Here is a 22,161-nt window from a genome sequence, read left to right on the forward strand (position 1 = left end):
TGCCATGGTGTAGTAATAACACCAGACTCTCTGTCACAGGTACATCTACACAGCCACATTATTTCTGAATAAATAGTGCGCATCTACACTACAAACCTTTATTTCGAAATAATGTTGAGCCGGAGGACTTCTCACTATGACTCCTGTAGCCCTCATTTCATGAAGAGCAAGGGAAGTCGAAGGAAGAGTGTTCTTCCTTTGACTTCTTGCAGTGTAGACAGCGCCAAAAGCCTAGGTAAGCTATTTTGACTTACGCTACTCAATTGATGTAGCTGAAGTTGCATAGCTTGCTTTGACTTTTGCCCTGCTGTGTAGATGTACCCTGAATGTCCTTGGGCAATTTATAAAATCATCATAGCCTTTCATTATTCTCCTTGTTACTAATTATAAGCCATCATCTGGTTTATAAATTGCACATCATTTGTTTTTGCCTCTCCGTCAATGCCCCAGATGACGTATTTAAGTGCTTTCCTTATGAAATCTGATAAACCATACATGACAGATTGAGGATAGCCTCCTTTCTGCTTCAAAGTTTTCAATTCTGTTTTGAAAATGACAGGATTTGTCTTGAGCAGTTATTTAAAAAACACTTCACAGTGGTCTCAGGTTTTGAAATTATCCCTTTTTTCAGGTGACTCATCTAATGAAATGAATCTCTTTGTGTGCATGCTATCAGCTACTCTTTCCTTTCTTCCATGCTGGGCTGATACTTTAAAAATGGCTTCCAGGCAAAAGGAAAACACAAAAAAAAAGCTTGTGCCCCTATTAGGGGCGTTAACTTGCGTGTAATCAGTTAATCGAATTGTCGATGGAATTTCCATCGACTACTCAGTCGATAAGGGGGGAAACTACAAAGCTGCTAACCCCGCTGCAGCTCTGCCTTTTAAATGTATTAAGAGCTGCCAGTTGCCGCATGATCAGATCGCTACATAGCACCAAACTTGCATGTACATTGGCCTGATTTTCATGCACTTTTTCGGGAACTGTTCAACAGGTGCAAGTCCATGGGATACCAACATTTATTTTTTTCATGCATCCAGGTGGGCCTTTACCTTTTAAAAGGGATAGCCCTGGTGCAACCTGTCTTCTTCGGGGGGGGGGGGCTTAGAAAATTCCCATGTCTGGCCTGGAGCTTGAGGGACCACATAGCAGTCCACTTTGGGATGACCTTTTGGAATTGGTTTCTTACGGTCTGTAAAGGTTTACATTCTCATAGTTTCCAGACATGGACAGTATTCCTATTCATAAAGTCTTGGAAGAGGGACACTGTTGTATTTGATGACTAGGCACTGGGGAAAGTACTAGAATTGAACAGTGAAAATGTAAGGCAGAAAGGGTTTTGTAGTTCACTGGGCAGAGCAGGAAGCCTCTGCATGTCTTAGAGGCCTGTTGCTCTCCTGCCTGAGCTTCCCCGCATCAGCCCTTCCTCCACACCTCGGAGAGGATCTCAAGGCACAGGTGCCACTGTATGTCCTTTGGCCTACCCTGCTCCCCAGTGGATTGCATATAGGGCTGCCAGGTGTCCGGTATTCACCCAGATAGTCCGGTTATAGTGTCCCCGTACGGTACAAAAAAAACCCATAAAATACCGGAAATGCAAAATGTCTGGTATTTCCTGTTTCCCTTGGATGGAAGCCCGGCGGGGACAATTTTTCCCTGCTGCATCTGGCGAGGGCAGGGGAGGGAGGAGCGTGGGGCCATTTAAAGGTGCAGCGCTTCCTCCCCCTCCCCCCGCTCAACGACTTTGGTCTCCTCCCCTTTTTTTTTTCTCAACAGAATTTTTTCCCCAGTGTTTATTTGGGGGGGGAGGGGGTGTTCGGTATTTTTGGTTAAACCATCTAGCAACCCTTATTGCATATATACCATGGAGCTTTTCTGGCCATGTTCTAGGTGCCTCTCCCAGTCTCTGAATGTGTCTAGCCAAAGCCCTATTGGTTTTCTTTATTCTCAGCAGTGTTTATATTTTCTTTTCAATGGCGCCGGGCATTTTGTGTGGGTTTTTTTTAATGCTAGTTTATTTAAGTATGCATGGTGCAGTGTCCTGAATTAGAAAACCTGATGGTCTCAAGAGGAAGAGCGAGGTGCAGGGGGCTGAGTATTTTAGGGAGCGAGGGCGGCGCATGTGTGCTCTGTAAGTTGGCGCATGTGTTGAGGGAGGCACATGTCGAAGGGGGGAGAGCCGGAAGAAAGACACATGGCATTGAGGGGGGGTGTTCAGGATTCTCCTCCTCCACACAAGCTTTCCAGCTTCCTTCCTCCTGGGGTTGCTGCCTCCGGTGTCTCTGCCCATCTGAGCCCTAGCCCTAGAGACAGTTGCTTCCCTGCTGCATTCTGGGAGTGCGGAACATAATTCAGGACATCCCATGTGAGCACACGCAGAAGTCATTGCAGAGGAGGGCCGCTGACCAGCAGCACAGCTGGGCCGGCAGTCGGAATTGGGAGGGGAAGAAGCTAGTAGGTGGCAAGCAACTGGGGTGGCATCTCTCAGACAGCATGCTGATGATGGACTGAGATTGGGAGCATCTAGGTGGGCCACTGGGAATGCGCCCCTCCTCTCCCCCTCCACCCCCCCCAATAAACAGCCAGTCTTTCTGCGGAATTTTCCACTCAACCCGAAACTATTGTGGGCAAGGAAGAATAGAAAATATTCTGTAAAATGAAGTAGAGTAACACTGCCATTTTAACTCCTACTTTTCTACGAGCGGCCCCAATGGCTTCTCCTGACAGTACTTTGCTCCTGAAATAATCCGAACTGGCTCCATGTCTGAGAGAGTCTGAACTGCCTCCATTTTTTGATGTCCTTTCTTCCACCCTAAGACTACTTTTGAGAATATCGAAAGTTAGGTCTCAGCATTCATGCAGGGATGACCCTGGCCTTCCCTTGTGCAGCCTGCAATTATGTGCTCTCCAGAAGAATGGTGGGTACAAATCAAAGCACACGTTGCCCATAATCAAGTAGTTACAGCTGTCTGGGCACCTGCCATTCAGATGCATGTGGGAAAAGTGCTGGTGTGCTTTTTATGGGCGCACACTTGCAGGCACGCTCTAGACTAGCAAAACGAGAGGCATGCTTTGCAAATAGGGAGGTTCACGCATTTTAAATGATGCATTTTTAAACACCATTTAACACCTGCTGCAGACCCAAGGTAGGTTTTCACTGCGGCAGGAGGCGTGGTAGCGGATCTGATAGGCGTACCCGCTCTAGTTTTATATGACTAGCACAGTCTAAAAACAGCAATAAAGATGCAGCAGCATGAGCGTCAGCCCTGGCTAGACCTCAGCATAATACCCGCTTTGCTAGCCCATGCCAGGGCGTTGTCAATGCATCTTCTCTGATGCTTTTAGGCACTTTAGCTAGAATTAAGCTAGTGCAGACAGGCCTTCCCTGAGCTGCCGTCACATCTCTGATTGCAGTGCACGCCTGCCCAGAGCTAATCATGTTTATAAACACGACAGTTGGCCATTGTCAAGCCACAGCCGTGGTGTGCACTAGGTGCGAAATGGTGTTTAAAAGGATGTTCATTAACACGTTCGCTGGCATTTTTGCAATGCCACCTTATTTTCCTCATCTAGACAGGACCTGAAGGCTATGCATCAAACATTCTCTGAAATGTTTTTAAATTGAGTTAGTTTTCATTCTCACCACTTGTGACCACAAAGCTATAGTCCCCTCTTTCCATAACCTGGGTGCTGTGATGTGAGGCTGCAAAATCGCAGTACTACTCCACTCTCAGCCCTATTACAATGCCATGCCAAGCAACTTTGTGTCTTACTCTGGCATTTCCAAATAGGGGGCAACCCTGTCTGTGCGGCTGTGTATGAGAACTGGGTGACTTCCCATTTCTGGTCTCTTGGTCACTGGGCTGAGGCTCGCATAACTTGTGAGTGCTGCACAGGAGGCATACTCAAGAGGAAGTACCTCATGTCATTCACTGGGGACTCGCTGGCAGCAGAATAGAGAGGTGCTCCAAAGAGGATACAGGCAGTCCCCGGGTTACGTACAAGATAGGGACTGTAGGTTTGTTCTTAAGTTGAATCTGTATGTAAGTCGGAACTGGCTCCAGATTCAGCCGCTGCTGAAACTGATCAGTTTCAACAGCGGCTGAATCTGGACGCCAGTTCTGACTTACATACAGATTCAACTTAAGAACCCCAGGCTCCGCGGCTTTGCTCTGCTTTGCTCCCTGTCCCCCTGTCAGTGCAGACCAGGGGATGGGGAGCAAAGCGGAGCACGCGGGCAGTGGACAGCCCAGACGCGTCTGGGCTGTCCGCTGCCCGCGTGTTCCGCCGGTTTGCTTCCTCTCCCTGGTCTGCTGGAGACCAGGGAGAGGGAGGGCCCCGTTCGTAACTGCGGATCCGACATAAGTCGGATCCGCGTAACTCGGGGACTGCCTGTATATCACAGTAGTGGGGGTGACATTCACTCTCTCAGCTTGTGGCTAAAAAGTGTTTCATGACAATAAGGACACAAAAATTGTCCTGCTGCATCAGAGAATGGCCTGCCTAGTCCAGTATCCTGTCCCTAAATACGGTCAGCACCACCTGGATCAGAGGAAGGTGCAATAAACTGGGTTTAGACCGTTCTGGAATAAATATCTCACAGGGATAGTTTATTCCTAAACCGTGTCAGTTACAGATTAGGGAAATGGAATGGATCATCACAGATGCAGAGAACATCCTTCCTTTCCCCCATAGGGAGAAGCAAAGGAAATTGTTCTTCTTCCTTTCCATCAACAACCCCACTCCTAATCACAGTTCCCTATATTTTTTCCATCTGTGTGTGGAATACATTTTGTTAGGTGCACCAAGGCATGTGTGGATGTGCATCACTAGTAGAAACACATGCTGCCAGCTGTGGGTGGCAGGGGACACTCTGCTAATCAGCTGCATGGCATTTGAATCTCTCCTAGGTGGCATCCCAGGAGCTCAGCTTATAGGGAACACTGTCCCTCACCCCCAGATTTTTGTGCTGATACTATCTTGTATGCTTCTGAGGGAGGCGAGCCCCACTGGGACAATTGGGACAATGTGCAAAAGTGAAAATGGTGGCCTTTCAGATCTATACACACGTGGCAATGTACTCAAATCATAGTTCTGTTACCCAATTCAGCATTTTTCTTTTTGTTCCAAGGAATATAGCTTTGTCACTAAATCCAAACCACACCTCTGTCCGTTTGCTCTGCAAAGAGAAATCAGACATTTTGGAAATGATACCACAGATATAAAAAGTGTAGAGTTACACTTGGGGTGCTAAGAGGAAATCTCTTCACAAAGTTTGAATTGGAATGATCAGTGTTTCCAGAAAGCCATCTAGTGGTTTATGCTAAAACAGTTACTTGCTTTTAAACAGGAATCTGAAGCTGGTAAGAGTGTGTATTATGTTCTGAGAAACTGCCAGCGTTCATACAAGGAACTATAAGGTTAGAGCACTGATTTTGGTCCAGTTTTGCATAGATTCTGTAGTAGAATCCGAGCGTTTAATAGTATGTTTTAGTGTGACTTTCTGGGTGCATCTACACAGCACCCTAAACTCAAAATAAAATATCTTATTTCAAATCTATTTTGAAATTTGACTCATCTACTCAGCACTAAATTTCTAAATAACATACTATTTTGAGACATCCCTTAACCCTTGTGGAATGAGGGTTTCTGGGATGCCAAAATAGTATGCCGTTTATTTAGAAAAATATTTCAAAATAACGGGCGGCTTATGAAGACACGGGGTAGCTATTTTGGGATACCTCCCGGGTGAGTGACGTAATATCCTTATTTGTGGGAAAGGAGACAAGTTTTCAAGCTATATTGCTCTTCTTCAGGTCAATAATTGTATCATGGCAATCAGAAATATTTAAATTACTGGAAGTAATGATGTATGTCTTTTCTGAAGAAGTAGTTTGAGGATGTGTGGACATTCTTACAAACATAGGGCCACATCTTCAGCTGACATAGATCATGGACCTGGCATATGTAGCGTAGTAATGTTTATATGTTGTATCTGTTATGTTTCACTCTGTCAAAACTGTCCACTTCTTTCACAAAAGTAATTCTCTAGTTTTAAAAAACTGTGCTTCTGTAGTGAAATAATTCCATGGTTTTCAGTTGCAATTATAAATAACTTTCAAATGAGACAAATTTTACTATTAGTGTGTGGGTGCTGTGTCGTTTTGGTTGCCAGTGATATACAGAAGGTCAGACCATATGACCTGGTAATCCCTTCTGGCCTTAAACTCTGTAACTCTGTGACTTCATGCATTAATAATATTCATTTCCCCCTTCACTGAATGGTGTATTTAAAGGTGTATCTCAGTGCATTAACACATGAAACTATTTTCTGTTTAACATGTAATGTTAAAATATGTTGGGCCATATTCTGCCATTGGTTACATCAGTGCAGCCTCGTTAAAGTCATTGCAATAACTGAGGGCAGTTTTGGGCTGCTAACCAAATTCTCCATATGAGCAGAGATGAAAAAGACTGGGATTGTTCATCTTAGGAAAGAGACTAGGGAGAATACAATAAAGGTTGATACAGTCATGAATGGTGTGGAGAAAGTGAAGTGTTATTTACCCCTTGATGTAACACAAGAACCAGGCAGCAAGTTTAAAACAAACATAAGGAAGGACAAGTTGAACCTCTCTGGTACGGCAGCCTCCGTGGGCTGGCAGGAGCCCCGGCCACAGAGGTTGAGAGCGGCTGGGAGCAGAGCTAGTCGGGTCGGCAGCAACCTGCAGAGTCAGTGACCTGGCACCAGGGAACTCCGGGAGTAGGTGCCATGCTGTGCGTGGTGCCGAGGAACCCCGGGAGAGGCTGACACCCCACGTGTGGGGCTGGGGAACCTCTCAGGTCCCAAGGGTGCCAGACCAGGGAGGTTCATCCTGAACTTCTTCACACAACACAGTCAACCAAGGGCAGTTGTTGCCAGGGGATTTTGTGGTGGCCAAATTTGGGTTTTGAACTGGGTTAAAAAATTAGATAAGTCATGAAGGATAGGTTCATCCGTGGCTATTAGCTGAGATGGTCATGGATACAACCACATATTCCAGGTGTCTCTAAATCTTTGACTGCAGAAAGTTGGACCTGGATAACAGGAAACGGATCACTCGATAATTGCCCTGTTTTGTTCATTCCCTCTAAAGCAATGAAAAGACAGGATACCGGACTAGTTGGACCACTGGTCTTGACCTCCTATGGTCCTTCTTACATTATATTCTCATATTAAGATTTTCAGAAATGGCTGATTGTGTCCAGCTTGAGATACCTAATTTTCAAAAAGTTCAGTGCTCCCCCAGAATCATGCCTCTTTGAGGGGTTTAAAATTGGGCACCCAAAACCACAGTGACTTTATACGTAACTCTGTGCTATAAAAAGTATATTCCATAGAACAGAGGGCATCGCATGCAGGAATCTTTTTGTAATATTCTGTTTAGCTCATAGGAATGACTTTATTTATTTATTATATTTGTTTGCTGATTTCACAACTTTTTTTTTTTTTTTTTTTTAAACCCCCTCACAGGAATCATTAACCAATGGCAACAGGAATCCAAGGATAAAGTGATCTCCCTATTGTTAACCCACCTGCCTTTACTGAAACCGGGAAACATTGACGCAAAAGTGGAATACATGAAACTATTGCCTAAAATCCTGGCTCATTCGATTGAACACAACCAACATATCGAAGAGAGCAGGCAGCTTTTGTCCTATGCTTTGATTCATCCTGCCACTTCCCTGGAAGACAGGAGCGCTCTGGCTATGTGGCTCAATCACTTAGAGGATCGCACGTCAGGTAGTTTTGGCAGCCAAAGCAGAGGTCGGTCCGATTCTGTGGATTATGGACAGACACATTACTATCACCAAAGACAGAACTCTGACGACAAGCTGAACGGATGGCAGAACTCTCGAGATTCTGGGATATGCGTCAGTGCGTCCAGTTGGCAGGACAAAAACCTGGGGTGCGAGAACGGCCATTTGCCCCTCTACTCTTCTTCTTCTGTCCCTACTACTATCCATACTATTGGAACTAATACAAGCACAAGTAAGTACCATCAATGTAGACCGCTGCTGAGAGTCATTTGTAGCATGGGACTGTGACATGTTTACCCTGCAGGAAAACACTTTCTTGCGGTGCTTATCGTATTAAAAGAGGAGCCTGTTTTAGCTTGGCCCTGAAAAAAAAAGTCTCTTTACCTGGATTACCCAGAATAGGCATTTTTCTGTTTTGCATCTTGTAGGATTTTAAACACACAGGTGCTTGGAACAAAGATTGAACGGCTAAGGTGTTATAAGAGCAAAAATGTCCATTGTTGAAAGCTGCCACTTTCCTTTTACCCTCTTAGCCCCAGATTTGGGATAAAATTTTCAGAAGTGCCTAGGTGATTTAGAAGCCTACGTTCCCTTTTCAAAAGTGACTGAGGTGCTTAGAAGCCTATGTCTCGTTGGAAGTAAATGGAATGAGGAAGTCATTCTAAAAAAATGGGAAATGGATCCTAAATCGGATGAGCATTTTGCAAAACATTAGACTTTCATCAGTATTAGGCAGAGATCAGTCTCTTATTGTGGATCTGAGCTGTGCGGTCTTCAGTGCTCTTTGTTTCTAGCGATTCAATAATTGGCAGTCTTTCCCCGTGCAAAGCTCTCTCAGACTTCCGTGGGAACTACATGGGCTGCAGTACTGTAGGCCAGGGCAACAGAATTGGGTAGTGCAGACACTTCAGAGCAGCACGGCTGTCATTTTTAAACAGAGATTTATGTAGCTTTTGTGTGGAGACTTACGTTGGCTTCCGCCCCTCCTCCAAGAACCATTTTTGTGTCTGCTTACGTTTGGGGTGGAGAATAAGTGTAGCATGTTCACAGTACGATTGGAGCCTGTGTTATTGACTGGCACTTGCTCTTTGTGCTGAAGGATGTTTCGAGGACTGGCACGCCTTTTACCCTGATGAAGGGCAATCTGTACACAGAGACCTTCCTTAAAGAGACATTACAAGGAATTGTTGGGTCTTCATATACTGGAAACCCAGAGACAGCCCAGCGAGTATTGTTGTTGTTTTTTTTTTCAAAACCAGGTTTTTCTCGGAGTTTTAATGGGATTAGCAAACTTGCTCCTCCCATCCAGGCCTCCCTTACACCTTTTCCTTGCTCCCCTACCTGCCTTCAACCTTCCCAACTTCCTGCTCATAGTTCTCTTGCTTCCTAGCACCGATAGGCATCCCCATCACCACTTCCCATGCCTCACAACGATCCCAGGGCCCGCATGGGCAGGTCCGCCAACAGGGGGGGTAAGGGGACAGTTCAAAGGCCTGGCGTTGGCTGGGAACCCCCAGCCCTTTAAATCACCGCCGGAGTGCTCTAAGCGGCCCTGACAACTGGGCCACTCAGTGGGCCCTGGATGGCCCTGGCTCCGCCCCTTCCGCCTGAGGCTCTGCCCCTTCCAGGAGCGTGGCGCTGAGACGCTCCCCCCATTTGCCCAGGGGTCCGTGGGGGCTGTTGGCTCTCCTGCAAGTGGATGCCGGTCTTCATCTTCAGGGCCACCTTCTCTATTGTTACATGAGCCCTGGTGACTCTGCTGTTAGTGGAGAAGCTGACATCTCCCCCTCCCCGCACCCCCCCACCTCTGTTCCTATAACAGGAAGCTTCCACTCTTCCTTCCTCATCTTTGCCCCTCGTGGCAGGCACCTTTAACTCATCCATCTCCACATGCCTTTGGACAAGTCCATCCTCTCTCGCCCTCTGGTTGCACACATCTCTCATGCGCAAGTCTCCAGGCCTTCCCTGGGGAGCAGATCTAGAAAGTACTCCAGGTCATTGATTTTGATGACTCCGGGCGTGCTAATTGTACAGAAGGTAGAGGGAGCTTTCTGGAGGGAAAGCTGCTTGCAGTAAAGAAACGTTCTTGTCTGTCAGCCTTATGGGAACGCACCAGGCAAAGTTCCGAGAGCATTAGAATGGCTATTAAAGACTTTGTGGTCTCTGTGGCTAGAAAGCCCATGCTTGAACAAGAGTACAGCAGGAGATGTATGCCACCAAAACCTGATTGGGATGGTGATGGTGACTGCGAAATGCTTAGTGAGATTAAGGAGGCTACAAAGGCAGGCAAGTAAATAATACTGTGAGATTTCAGCTGTCCTCATTTTTTCTGGGTGCATGTCAGCTCAGGAAGGGATGCAGGGAGAAAATTTCCAGACACATTAAACAAATTGTCCTGGAACCCACAAGGAGAGAGGCAATACTTGATTTGATACTTGAATACTTAGTGGAACACAGGATCCGGTCCAGAAGCTGAATATAGCTAAATTGCTTAGTAACAACAACCACGATGTAATTGCATTTAACATCCTTGGAGGGGAAAAAATGCCAAAGAAATCCACCAGAGTAGCATTTAACTTCAGAAAGAGGAACTCCATAAAAATGAGGAAGTAAGAGCAGTTAAAAGGAAATAGGTGAAATGCCTGCAGAGTGCTTAGTAACTATTTAAAAACACCATAATAGACACTCAACTAAATGTATACACTAGATTTAAAAAAAAAAAAAACAGCAAAGAGATAAAAAATGCTACTGTGACTAAACAGCAAAGTAGAAGCAGCAGTTAAAGGCAAAAAGGCATCCTTTTAAAATTGGAAGTCAAATCCTAGTGCGGAGAGATGAGAATAAATTCTGGCTAGTCAAGTGTAAAAATATAACAAGGCAGGCCAAGACAGAATTTGCTGAGCATTTAGCAAAGGACGCAAAAATCAATGGCAATTTTTAAAAAAATTCATCCAAAGCAGAAAACCTGCCCAACGGTGAAGAGGAAATTGTAGGATCAAGGTGCTCAAGGAAGTCAAGGCTGGTGCAGAGAAGCTAATGAATTATTTTCATTGGTCTTCTTTGCAGAGAGCATGGGAGACCCCTGCACTCAAACCGTTCTTTGTATAAGACAAATCTGAGAAACTGTCACAAATTGGGGTGTCAGTAGAGGAGGTTCTGGAACAAATTGATAAATAAAACTAAGACGTCACCAGGATCGGATGGTATTCACCCAAAAATTCTGAAGAAACTCAGCTATGACATTGCAGAACTACTAACTGTATTGCTTAAATCAGCCTCTGAACCAGATGAGCAGAATGATCAGACACATAGATTCAGAAAATATGTTGGGGAAGAGTCAACCCAGCTTTTGCAAAAGGAAGCTTTGCCTCCCTAATCTATTAAAATTATTTGGGGGGAAGGGGGAGGGAACCAGCGTGTGGACAAGGGAGATCCAGTAGAAACTAGAATTTTTAGAAAGCCTTTGACTAGGTCTCTCGCCAGTTATGCTTAAGCAAACTAAGCAGTGATGGGATAAGAAAGAAGATCCTCTCATGGGTCCATAACTGGATGAAAGGTAAGGCCTTCTGTTCTTTCTCTCCTTAGCTCTTGTAACCAGGGCCCCCTTTAAGGTGGAATTTCAGATCCCCAGTTGTGGTTATGAATTACCGTTATTACGTGCTAGGCTAACGTGTCTACCCCCGGGGCGCGTAGGAGCTCCTGTGTATCTTTGGCAGGGGCATATAATACCACGTGGCAGGAACATGGCTCTCTCTTGCTGCACGTATTCTTCGCTGACTCCCAAGTGCTCCAGGCATGATGTATGTGGAGATTCCTGTCCCACTTTCCCCCTTTGCGGCATCTGCAGCTCGTACAGAAATGAAATGGCTCTTGCAGCACGTACCTTCTATGTAGAAAATTCAGTGAGGTTGTTTCGCCGACTAGCCACCGAAGAGGAGATCGTTTTCATTAGGCCCTGGGAGGAGCGTGAGTGAAAATAGCCGTGCAAAGGATCCAGTTGCATTGCCAGGGCCTCATAAGTTAATAATGAGCACAACCCCTTTCACTTTTGTACGCCAGCTTCCTTGTGGTGCCAAGTGCAACTGCAGCCCTTCTCTCAAGCACTGTCCTTTGCATTGAGTAGGGTTGCCAGGTGTCCGATATTGAACCAGACAGCCCGATATTTGCGCCTTCCTCCTGGTAAAAAAAAATATCAGAAAACAGGTATTTTCTGTTTTTCCCGGCTTGGGTGTCCGAAGGAAGGGCGGTTGGGACACGCATCACAGCTCGTGCTGGCTGGGGCCGGGGGGAGGGGATGTCGGTATTTTTCGTTAAACCATCTGGCAACCCTAGTTTTGCGGCTACCTGGAATGAAAGATTTCTACCAGCCACTTCAAAATGTGTTTTCATTGCACCTCTGCCCTGAGCTGGCAAACACTGGTCTCTCTCTCTCTCTCTCATGCGTGCGCACATACACATGATATCCATGGAGTCACACCAAGGCGCCTAACCAGTCTTTGTGACGAACATGACCTTGTGGGTTAGTGGATGTATGGGAGAGGGAAGTGACTACGGGGCGGATAGGAAGTGTCCATGTTGACAGGCAGATGAGCATTTTATTCTCTGTGTGGCAACAGAACGGGGATAATTTGCTGGTCCCCTGCAGAGATGCACAAAATGTGTGTAAGGGGGAGCTTTTCTCCACTACACACATCCCAGGGGCCAGGCACAATAAAGGCTTGGGACAGCACGGCAAATAAAGACCCCCCCCCCCCATTTACTGCTGATTTCAAATATCTTGTGATTTTAAGTCAATATCATGATTGCGGGGCGAGGGGGGAGACCTGACTTGTGATTTTTGAATGTTTTGTGTTGGCAATGCCAAAGTTGTAAGAGAGAGATTCACACCGTGCTTTGGTCCTTATGGGCTGAAAATAGGGCAGGCATCACACAGGGTATGTCTACCCTGCATGCTTATTTCGGAATAAGCTATTTTGAAATGTATATAAATACAATATAATATTTATATAATATAATCTTCAAAATAGCTTATTTCGAAATAGCGCGTCTGCACAGCCAATGCCCGTCGAAATAGCTCTGATCTATGTCGAAATAGAGCGTCCACACTTATTGGACCCTGAGTCACATTTAAGGCCACCCGGAAGCACTTCTGGCAGGGCATCAGGACAACGCTCTCTTCCCATAGCTGCAGCCTGAGGCTCATGCTTAAAGAGACTCTCCCCCATACAGTTGTTTCTAAGGCTCTTCTCCTTTGCCCACCTCCTTGAGGGACAGCAAAGCTTTTTCCCTGTGTGCTCTGGTTGCCCCTGCGGACACCACGGCACTCCTACCATGGAGCCGGACCTGCCTCCCAGCAGTCGACGGTCTTATGTCTCATGCTGCACTTCTTAGTGCCATTTCTGCAGGCTGCCCTCGTGGCTCCGCAGGAACGGGACCCCCAGCTTGTTGCGGGGCACTTCCTCTCCTCTCTCCCCACGCTACTCACGCAGCACGACCCCTCCCGCCCTCCCCTGCACACTGTGCACCGCCGCTTCTGGCGACGGGACACCAGTTCCAACTGGTGGGACTGGATCGTCATGGAGCAGTGAGACGACCAGCAGCGGCTCCAGAATTTCCGCATGCGGAAGGACACCTTCCTGGAGCTGTATCAGTGGCTCGCTTCTGCCCTCAGGCAATAGGACACCCACGTGAGACCCCTCCAGAAGCGGGTCACCATCGCCATCTGGAAGCTCTCCAGGTCAGACAGCTACTGATCCTCCGGGAACCAGTTTGGCCTTGAGAGATTGGCCATCCGGGCCACACTCATGCAGGTATGATGCTGTCATGTTGTTGTCCTGGGGGGGGGGGGGCGGTGAACTGCTGGAACGGGGTACCCTAGGAAAGGGGGGGGGATGATGGAAGCCCCCTCCCTGGGAGGGTTTTCAGTCCCACCTTCACAAAGCCCTTCTGGGAGATGGGGCAAGTTGGAGTTGCTTCTGGTGTGTGGGGGGAAGGCAGGGGTTGGGCTTGGGCACCTCCCAAGGGCTTTGGTAACCCTGTGATTCTCCGTGTGTCTCCTTGTACAGGTGGTGAGGGCCATCAACACCATCCTGCTGTGCAGGGTCATCCACCTGGGTGACATGGACCCCGTCATCACCAGCTTTGCTGACATGGGCTTCCCCGATGGCGGGGGAGCTATCGAGGGCGCCCACATCCCCATCCGGGCCCCCGACCACCGGGCATCCACATACACCACCCACAAGGGGTACTTTTTGATGGTCCTGCAGGCTCTCGTGGGCCACTGCAGCCAGTTCACGGACGTCAGCGTTGGGTGGTCAGGGAAGGCGCACAATGTCTGTTCCAGAAGCTGCACGCCGGCACTTTTTTCCCTCATCGCACTATCAGAGCTGGGGACGTTGACATGCCAGTGTGCACAGTAGGGGACCTTAAGAAGGTGTCCTGCCCTCTGCTCGCTTGGCTCATGAAGCCCCTACACCTGACACCTCAACCAAAGCAAGGAACCCTTCAGTGGCAGGCTCCGCAGGGCCCGCATTGTGGTGGAGGGCACCTTTGGTCGTCTGAAAGGGAGGTTCTGCTGCCGCCTCACCCGGCTGGACCTCGGCGACTGGAACAAGGTTGGCCTCCTGTGTCCTCCGCAATCGTCGTGAACGTAAGACGTTCCTGCCAGGGTGGGGGGCAGAGGCCGAGAGGCTCGCCAAGGCCTTTGAGCAGCTGTGCACGGCTGCCTAGCAGCAGGCTCGTTCAGAGGGCTGTGCGCATCCAGGAGGCCCTGAGGGAGAGTTTCACCTAGGCGAGCTGTGAGACTCTCCCCTGGGCCTTCCCACAAGGGACCGCTGCAGTGGTCCAGCGCTGTCCCCCGGGAGCGGATGCTGTCCCGAGAGGGCGAGCATGCCCGTGTGCTGCGCTGCTGTGTGTGTGTGTGTCTCCGTGTCTCCAGCCTCCTTGTGGTGGAAGGGGGAGTAAGGCAGGCCTCTCCAGACACCCTGTGAGCAAGAGCACAAGGGTCCTCTGTTGCAGCCTCCTGGGGGCCCCACGTGCATAGGCTGCTACACGATCCCCAGGCCGAGCGAGGAGCGCGCAGCAGCTGCCCGCCGCCTCCACCTGTGTGTGTCTAGGGAAAGGAATAGCACTGACCTGACGGGCCATCCCCAGCTTTGGATGAAACCTGGGAGACCTGAGAGGGGAGGTGCCGGCTCCAGGGCGAGCTTGACTCCTGGCTGGCGGGCATTGCGTTGGTGCTGGCCTTGTCCGGCTCCTCTTCCTCTGCCTCTGCGCTGGCTCTGCCCCCCAAAAGGGCAGCAATGGGTGTGTCCAGCCCAGAGTCCACAACGGGGGGGAGAGGGGAGTAGGGGCTTACTCCCCGCCCAGATACATTGGAGCGGGTCGTAATAAGAACAGGTCTACAGCTGCTCTCCCTGGTGTTGGCATAGGCCTGCCTGAGCTCCTTGATCTTCATGCACATCTACTCCGGGGTGCGCATGTGGCCCAGGCGGTCAGCCATCTGCGTTCCTGTGTCTTGGCTGCTTTGCCTCCTCTCCCCAGGCCTCAGTGAGGTCCAGGATCTCCACACCAGACCAGGAGGTCGTTCGCCCCTTTGTCCCCGGGCAGGGTGCTGGGAGCTGCCTGCAGCTGCAGAGGGCTCGGATGGAGCATGGGATCGCTCATGGCAGCAGGGACAGCTGTGATGGCTGCTGCTATGTGCCACAGGGCTATCAGGGCCTGCGTTGTGCCACAAGCCCTTTCCCTTGTGGGTGCGGCTTTTAAGGGCTGCAGGGGAAGGGGGACTATAGAGTTCTGATGAGTGTGGACAGAGTGTCCAGCAGGGCACCTGTGGAATGCCCTGGAGTTCCCTTATTTTGAAATAACTCCAGCTGCCCTGTCTACACACGCCCTATTTTGAAATAGGTGTTATTCCTCATAAAATGAGGAGGGAAGCGACCAGTCGACTAATCCTTAACATCCCTGGTGGACGTGCTCCCACAGGGGAGCAAGTTTAGTCTCTGGGAGAGAAGAGAAGAGTTTGTAGATGCCCTTTCTGAGTAGCTAAAGAGAAATAGAAGAACAGGGGGCACTGATCATCCTGTGTGAAAGGCGCTTGCATCACACTCTCTTAGGAAGCAGAGTAAGGAGTAAAGGTCAGGACATTTACCTAAGGGTGAGGGGAAATAGCTTTTGAGAAGATGTCTACAGCATTCTGTCTGCCGCAGGTGAACCGGGGCTGGTGGAGATACTCTGCAAGAAGTTTTATGTTCTAAAGTTCGCTGCTGTCTTTCCAAAAGCAGCCTTTAATCACGTTGGTGCGAAGACTTGTCCCTTGTGTTACGTTTGCACAGAGCTTAGCTCCATTTCTGACTGGGACCTTGAAGTGTTGCTACAAAGCGTAGAGATAAACAAGGAGACAGTAGTAAATAACACCTCCGTTTTCTGAAGTACTGAGACTTTTTTGAATTCACACAAATGCAAAAAAGCTTCAAGCTCAGCGGGCCATCCCACGGGATTCAGCGGAAGCATCCAAGAGCAGCAGCTGGGTTTTTTTGGGATATATCTTACAGGATTGGAGCTCTGCATCCTGGGTTTTTGTTGGGAAGCCCCCGTACTTGTCTCTCTCTCAGCTACCCTCTCCTATTCCATTTGTCTTTGCTCCGTCCTCCTCTCCACTGCTGTGTATGGTGCCTTTCCTCTACATCAACGCTGCCTCACATAACTCTCCTGTACAAACACTCCTCTCCCAGGCCAGTACTTCCTGGCATGTTACAATGACTTCTTTTTGCATCACCAGCGCCCTCACTGCTGCCATCAAACTGCTCTGATTCCTCTGAAAGATGTACAGAGTCCGCATTCATGGAACCTTCCCACCGAGTTTAATGCCGGGGGCCAGCGTACACAGTTATGAAGCTGAGTGGGTTTTTCAGTGTTTCAGAATGTTCCCTCAGTCCAGCCCCAACCTTTGATGTGACACTGTAACTCTGATAAACATTTGCAGTCATGGGAGCAATGGTATAACACTGTGGTAACACACACAAACCTGTAGGGGAACATTTTAACCTGCCTGGGCACTCAAGCATGCGTTTAAAAGTAGCCATTCTTCTAGAGAGGAATGTCACCAGCCAATTGCAACAAGAGTCTGCAGAACTGGAACTTATCTACAATTGTGATACTCTTTCTCTGGGCTTGAACAAAGATACTAACTGGTTAATGCATTACCCGCCTATTTCTCCTGCCTTTAACATCTGCATTTCCACATCAAAAGCTATGTGTGGGACACATCCAGCCCACTTAATTAGCCTTATTAGCCCAGTTCCTACAATTGACGGGTACTTCTGCAGTTATATATTTCACTTGGCTTTTGTTATTTCCACTCCAGTTTATCTGAGGAAGTGGGTTTTGCTCATGATTCTATGTACTTTGGTTAGTCTCTTAAGGTACCACAGGACCACTTGCTGTTTTTACTGAGGTTTAGTGATGGCCTTGTTTTGTTCCAGTGTGTTTATATAACCACATGTTCCATTGAGGGAAGCACATCGTATTCTGTGCAGAGAACCGCTAATAGGGTAGCAGCAGCCAGTCGCTTTCCCCTAGCTTATTACACTGGATCACACGTGAGAAACGTAGTGTTATAAGGTGTTGAGATTCAAGCCGACTTGAGGTAGCAAAGCCTGCTGACGTTTGTTGATAGCAACATGTTCCAACAACCTACAGGCACAGCTAGAGACAACCCAACTGCACTTCATACACTAGTCCATAACCTTTCTTAACACAATATTGACTTGGCCATGAAGCACAGTAAGTCCACAAACAGATGCTAAAAAACAAACATGGCTAGTCAGCCTTTGTCCCAGCCCCTCGATTCAATCAATATGCCCATTAATCTTCTATTCCAAAACAAATCCCTCAAATACTTCGAGTTTGTTTAGCTTTAAAAAAGTTCCCCTTTCGCCCATAATAGAGTCTGTCCAGCCAGGGGTCTAAACCATTAGTGTGTTCCATGGCACCGACTTCAGCATGCTGTCTCTACAATGGTTCGGCTTGTTTCTGACGTCAAGTCTGGTCACAGTCTTTTTCCGCAGTCTCACTCTTTGCTGCCTTGGCTTATTATTATTATTAATCATAAACACTGTTATGCTTCAGATTTTAAATATGATCAACTGATGTCCATTGGCGACCCCACATTGTGAGATGTTCCAATATTGTTTATTTCCCCTTGATTCCGTGTGAACCCAGAGGGGGACACAGAGATCAGATTCTGCCCCAACGTGTGTCTAAGCTGGCGTAGCAGTGGCTTTGGAACTTCACACCACTCTCTTCCTCTATTGCAGGGGCGGGTAATAATTTTTTTGGGGGGGGGGCACGCCAAGATTTTTGTAAGTGGTCCAGGGCCTTTTCTATGGCGGGGCTCTGAGGTCTTGGATGGAAGTTGGGTGCAGTAGGCGACTGGGGTATGGAGAGGATATGGGCTCTGAGAGGAAGTTTGGGTGAAGAAGGGGGTTGTGATCTGGGGCTTGGGTGCAGGGTCTGGAAGGGAGTTATGAACTTCGGGAGGAGGGTGCAGAGGGTTTGGGTGATGACCTAGGACAGAAGAGGGTGATAGCCTGATGCAGGGAGTTGGTGGGAGGGTGGGGAGAGATACCAGATGCAGACGTTTGCTGGGAGGCGCTTACCTAGGTAGTTCCCAGCCAGCAGCCCTGCAGGACCTCCAGGCAGGCTCACTGCCTGCCACAGTCCCAGACTGCTCACAATGGCTGGCTGCTCTCTCCAGGTCTGGGGTGCGGGAGGCGTTGTGCACTGCCCATACCCCCTAGCAAAATCTCTTAGCTCCTATTGCCTGGAAACTGGCCAATGAGAGCTGAGAGATTTTGCTGGAGGCAAGACAGAATGTGAAGCCTTCCCCTCTTTCTAGCGCTTGGAGCAGAGAGCCATGGGGAGCAGCTAGCCTCTTAAAGTGGCATGGGGCTGCATCTGTGCCTGAGGATCTTAGTGAGGTGGCCCACGGGCCATATTGCTAGTTCTATTGCTAGTTTGCACTAGTATTGCTGACTTATGTGATCACCAGTTTGAGAAAGTGACCAGTAAAGGGCAATACAGTGGGCAGGTCTACACTGGGGGGCAAAGTTGACCTAATTTACTCAACTCCACTATGTGAATACTGTAGCTAGAGTCGATGTACCTTCCCTAGGGTTACTGTGGGGTCTCCACTGTGAGGGGTAGATGTGGGAAATTCTCCCATCAACTTCCCTTATGCTTCTTATTCCGGTGGAGTATAGGAATTGATGAGAGAGTGATCAGTGGTCGATTTAATAGATCTTTGATAGATCGGGCGATCCCCTGGGGGATTCATTGCTGTAGCACTGATCAGCTGGTAAGTGTAAATAAGCCCGTATATTGTTTGTAGGTATAGCACTGCAGGCCAGATTCTGTTCTCCAGTCCAACAAGTGTAAATCTAGATTAACTGTAATTAGTGGAGTTACACTAGGCTTGCACCAATGTAAATGAGAAGAGAGTCTGACCCAGTGCTAACAGCCGGTCACAACAGTGGTGAATCCATACCGCTTGTGGTAAGGATAGCAAGTGACAGAGCTTTTCCTCTGTGCTTAATTCACAAAACCCCTTAACAGATGTGTCTGTGTCTATGGCTAGAGAACAGAAGTGGACATTAGACAAAGGTTCCAGTAGGCCCTGGAGAAGGACGAAACAAAGGGCCTTTGACTGAGGACACAGTTTGGAGCATTCTCTATAAATTTGCCCTTGTGTCTGGTTGTTTTAGGTTATCAGATTGTCCCCACCCAGCTCCCATTCAGTGCAGATCCCATAATATCCTCCGAATGTGACAGCAAAACCACCCCCTTTTTAAAAGTGACTAAAAATTATGACATCTAGGAAAAACTCCCATTGACTTTGGCGAATAACATTTAGTTAAGAACATTAAGATCTAGAATGAGGATTGAATAGTAATTTTAGGGAAGAATGATCCCCAAGAGAGAGATTGAGGAGTCAGGCAAAGAGAGAACAATGGATAAGGAAGAGGTAATCCATCTGAGGCTCTTAAAGGTACAGTCGGTCAAGGCACTGCTGTGTTCTTAGTATCACTGACATCATCGATTGTGTCCTAACCCAATAGGACAGTTACGAAGTCTGATTATTCTGCTCAACTGTCTGAGAACGGAGATCATGAGCTGGACTTTTCTCAGCTACACCAGTGCAGGCCCACTGGGTCTGATTGTGGTCTTGCAAAGGTGTAAAATGGGAGCAGAAGTTGGTTCATTACCTTCAGTGAGTTACTCCAGATTGACCTCAGTGTGCCTGGGAGCAGAATCTGTCTCTGCTTTTTCTTACACTGTAAAGAGTCTGACGTTTTTAAAATTTCAGTTATTGAAATGCCAGACCACAAAAGACATTGCAGCCTGGTCTTATATTTCAGTTCTTACCTGAGCTTGCAAGTTAATCAGTTCATCATATGTTTGACTCCAGGCATGTTTTCTGTCTGCACGCAACATGTTAATTCTTGGTTAGTAACCATGGCACCTTGCCACGTGTCATTCCTACAAGGCTGGTACATGGCTGACTTCTTGTATCCAGATCACAATGCTGATATTTCCAGTGTAAACAGGAGTGTGTCCTTTCCCCCCTCACAATTTCTCTGTAATTGGTTTGCTTGATGCGCTCTCTCCCAGCTCTCTGCATTATATAAAACACCCCAGAATATGTTACCCCATGTGTGGCTATTGCTTGTCTGCATTCATGTCCTCCCTATCCCCTGCTGAGGCGTTATGGGTAGATGCCCAGTTTCCCCCGGAATGCACAGGTTCAAGTGCTGGAAGGATGGTTGATGTGGGTGGCAAACTCATTCAACACATGGATGCATTATGGGAAAAAATGACAGTACAGACTCAGTCGGGGTTCTTGCTGCTGAGTCAGATGATAATTACAAAATGACCTGGTTCTAAAACCACGTCTGCATTTGCAGTGTAAATGGAGCTGTAAAAAAAAAAAAGTGCAAGATCAAACAATGAAAACTAAAGATCCTTTATGCATAAAGCAAAGGGTCAGTTCTAAAATGCTGCCTTTTCTCAGAGTGATTCTTACTGTGCCAGCCTTCATAAAGACAAACTGTCTGCAATTTGCCCTCTCTGTTCTTTTTCCTACACAAACACAATTCCTCTTAAAATTATTAATGCATCATTAAATATTTTGCTGTGCAGCTAGCAATGGAAAGATAGGAATCTTTTAAAAACTCAATAAAATTCATACTAGCCTTTGGCTCCTCTCAAGATGTGGGACAGAGAGGTAAGAAATGAGAGTCCCAGACCAATACTTTATTACATTCAGGCCCTGGATTTTTTTTTTGTGCCTACGTAATCGGTTCCACCTGAAAATGATCATGCTGCATATGAGGTTTTCATTTGTCAACCAGAAAAACAGTGCAATTTAACTCCGGGTTCACTGTTAAAAAGCAAATTTACTCTGCAACCTTTGCCTTCGGGAGAATGGGTGGTTAACACTTTCTGGCCTGGTCTAGCCTAGACCAGGAAAAATCATAGTCATAAAATCCTAGGGTGGAAGAGACCCCAGAAGGTCATTGAGTCCAACCCCCTGCCCAAAGCAGGACCAACCCAACTAAATCATCCCAGCCAGGGCTTTGTCAAGCCAGGACTTTAAAACCTCTCAGGATGGAGATTCTGCCACCTCCCTAGGGAACCCATCCCAGTGCTTCCCCACCCTCCTAGGGAAATAGTTTTTCCTGATAGCCAACCTAGACCTCCCCCATGTAACTTAAGACCAATGCTCCTTGTTCTGCCATCCATCACTAGTGAGAACAGCCTATCTCCATCCTCTTCGGAACCTCCCTTCAGGAAGTTGAAGGCTGCTATCAAATTCTCCCCCACCCCCGTGCTCTTCTCTTCTGCAGACTAAATAATCCCAAATCTCTCAGCTGCTCCTCGTAGGTCATGTGCTCCAGCCCCCTAATCATTTTGGTCACCCTCCGCTGGATCCTCTCCAATGTGTTCACATCCTTTCTTTAGTAGGGGGCCCAGAACTGGACGCAATACTCCAGATGTGGCCTCACCAGTTACCAAATAAAGGGGAGTAATCACTTCTCTGGGTCTGCTGGCAATGCTCCTCCTAATGCAACCTAATTGCCATTAGCTTTCCTGGCTACAAGGACACACTGTTGACTCCTATCCAGCTTCTCATCCACGGTAACCCCCAGGTCCTTTTCTGCCTAGCTGCTGCTTAGCCAGTCGGTTCCCAGCCTGTAACAACACTTGGGATTCTTCCATCCCAAGTGCAGGACTCTGCCCTTGTCGTTGTTGAACCTCAACAGATTTATTTTGGCCCAATCCTCTAATCTGTCTAGGTCACTC

At 47.8% G+C, this 22,161-nt stretch overlaps 1 protein-coding gene across 5 annotated transcripts in view; it reads left to right on the plus strand.

The window, feature by feature from the left end:
• Positions 1 to 22,161, plus strand: part of SAMD4A (sterile alpha motif domain containing 4A) — a 220,770-nt gene that overhangs the window by 119,076 nt on the left and 79,533 nt on the right. For all 5 annotated transcript variants that reach the window (XM_075926233.1, XM_075926235.1, XM_075926236.1 and 2 more), the window contains one exon: positions 7,514 to 8,032. In XM_075926233.1, coding sequence (XP_075782348.1) covers positions 7,514 to 8,032 — 519 coding nt within the window. The remainder of the gene's footprint in view (positions 1 to 7,513; positions 8,033 to 22,161) is intronic.

This window comes from Pelodiscus sinensis, chromosome 4 (genome assembly GCF_049634645.1).
Source record: "Pelodiscus sinensis isolate JC-2024 chromosome 4, ASM4963464v1, whole genome shotgun sequence".
Taxonomy (NCBI): Eukaryota; Metazoa; Chordata; order Testudines; family Trionychidae; genus Pelodiscus; species Pelodiscus sinensis.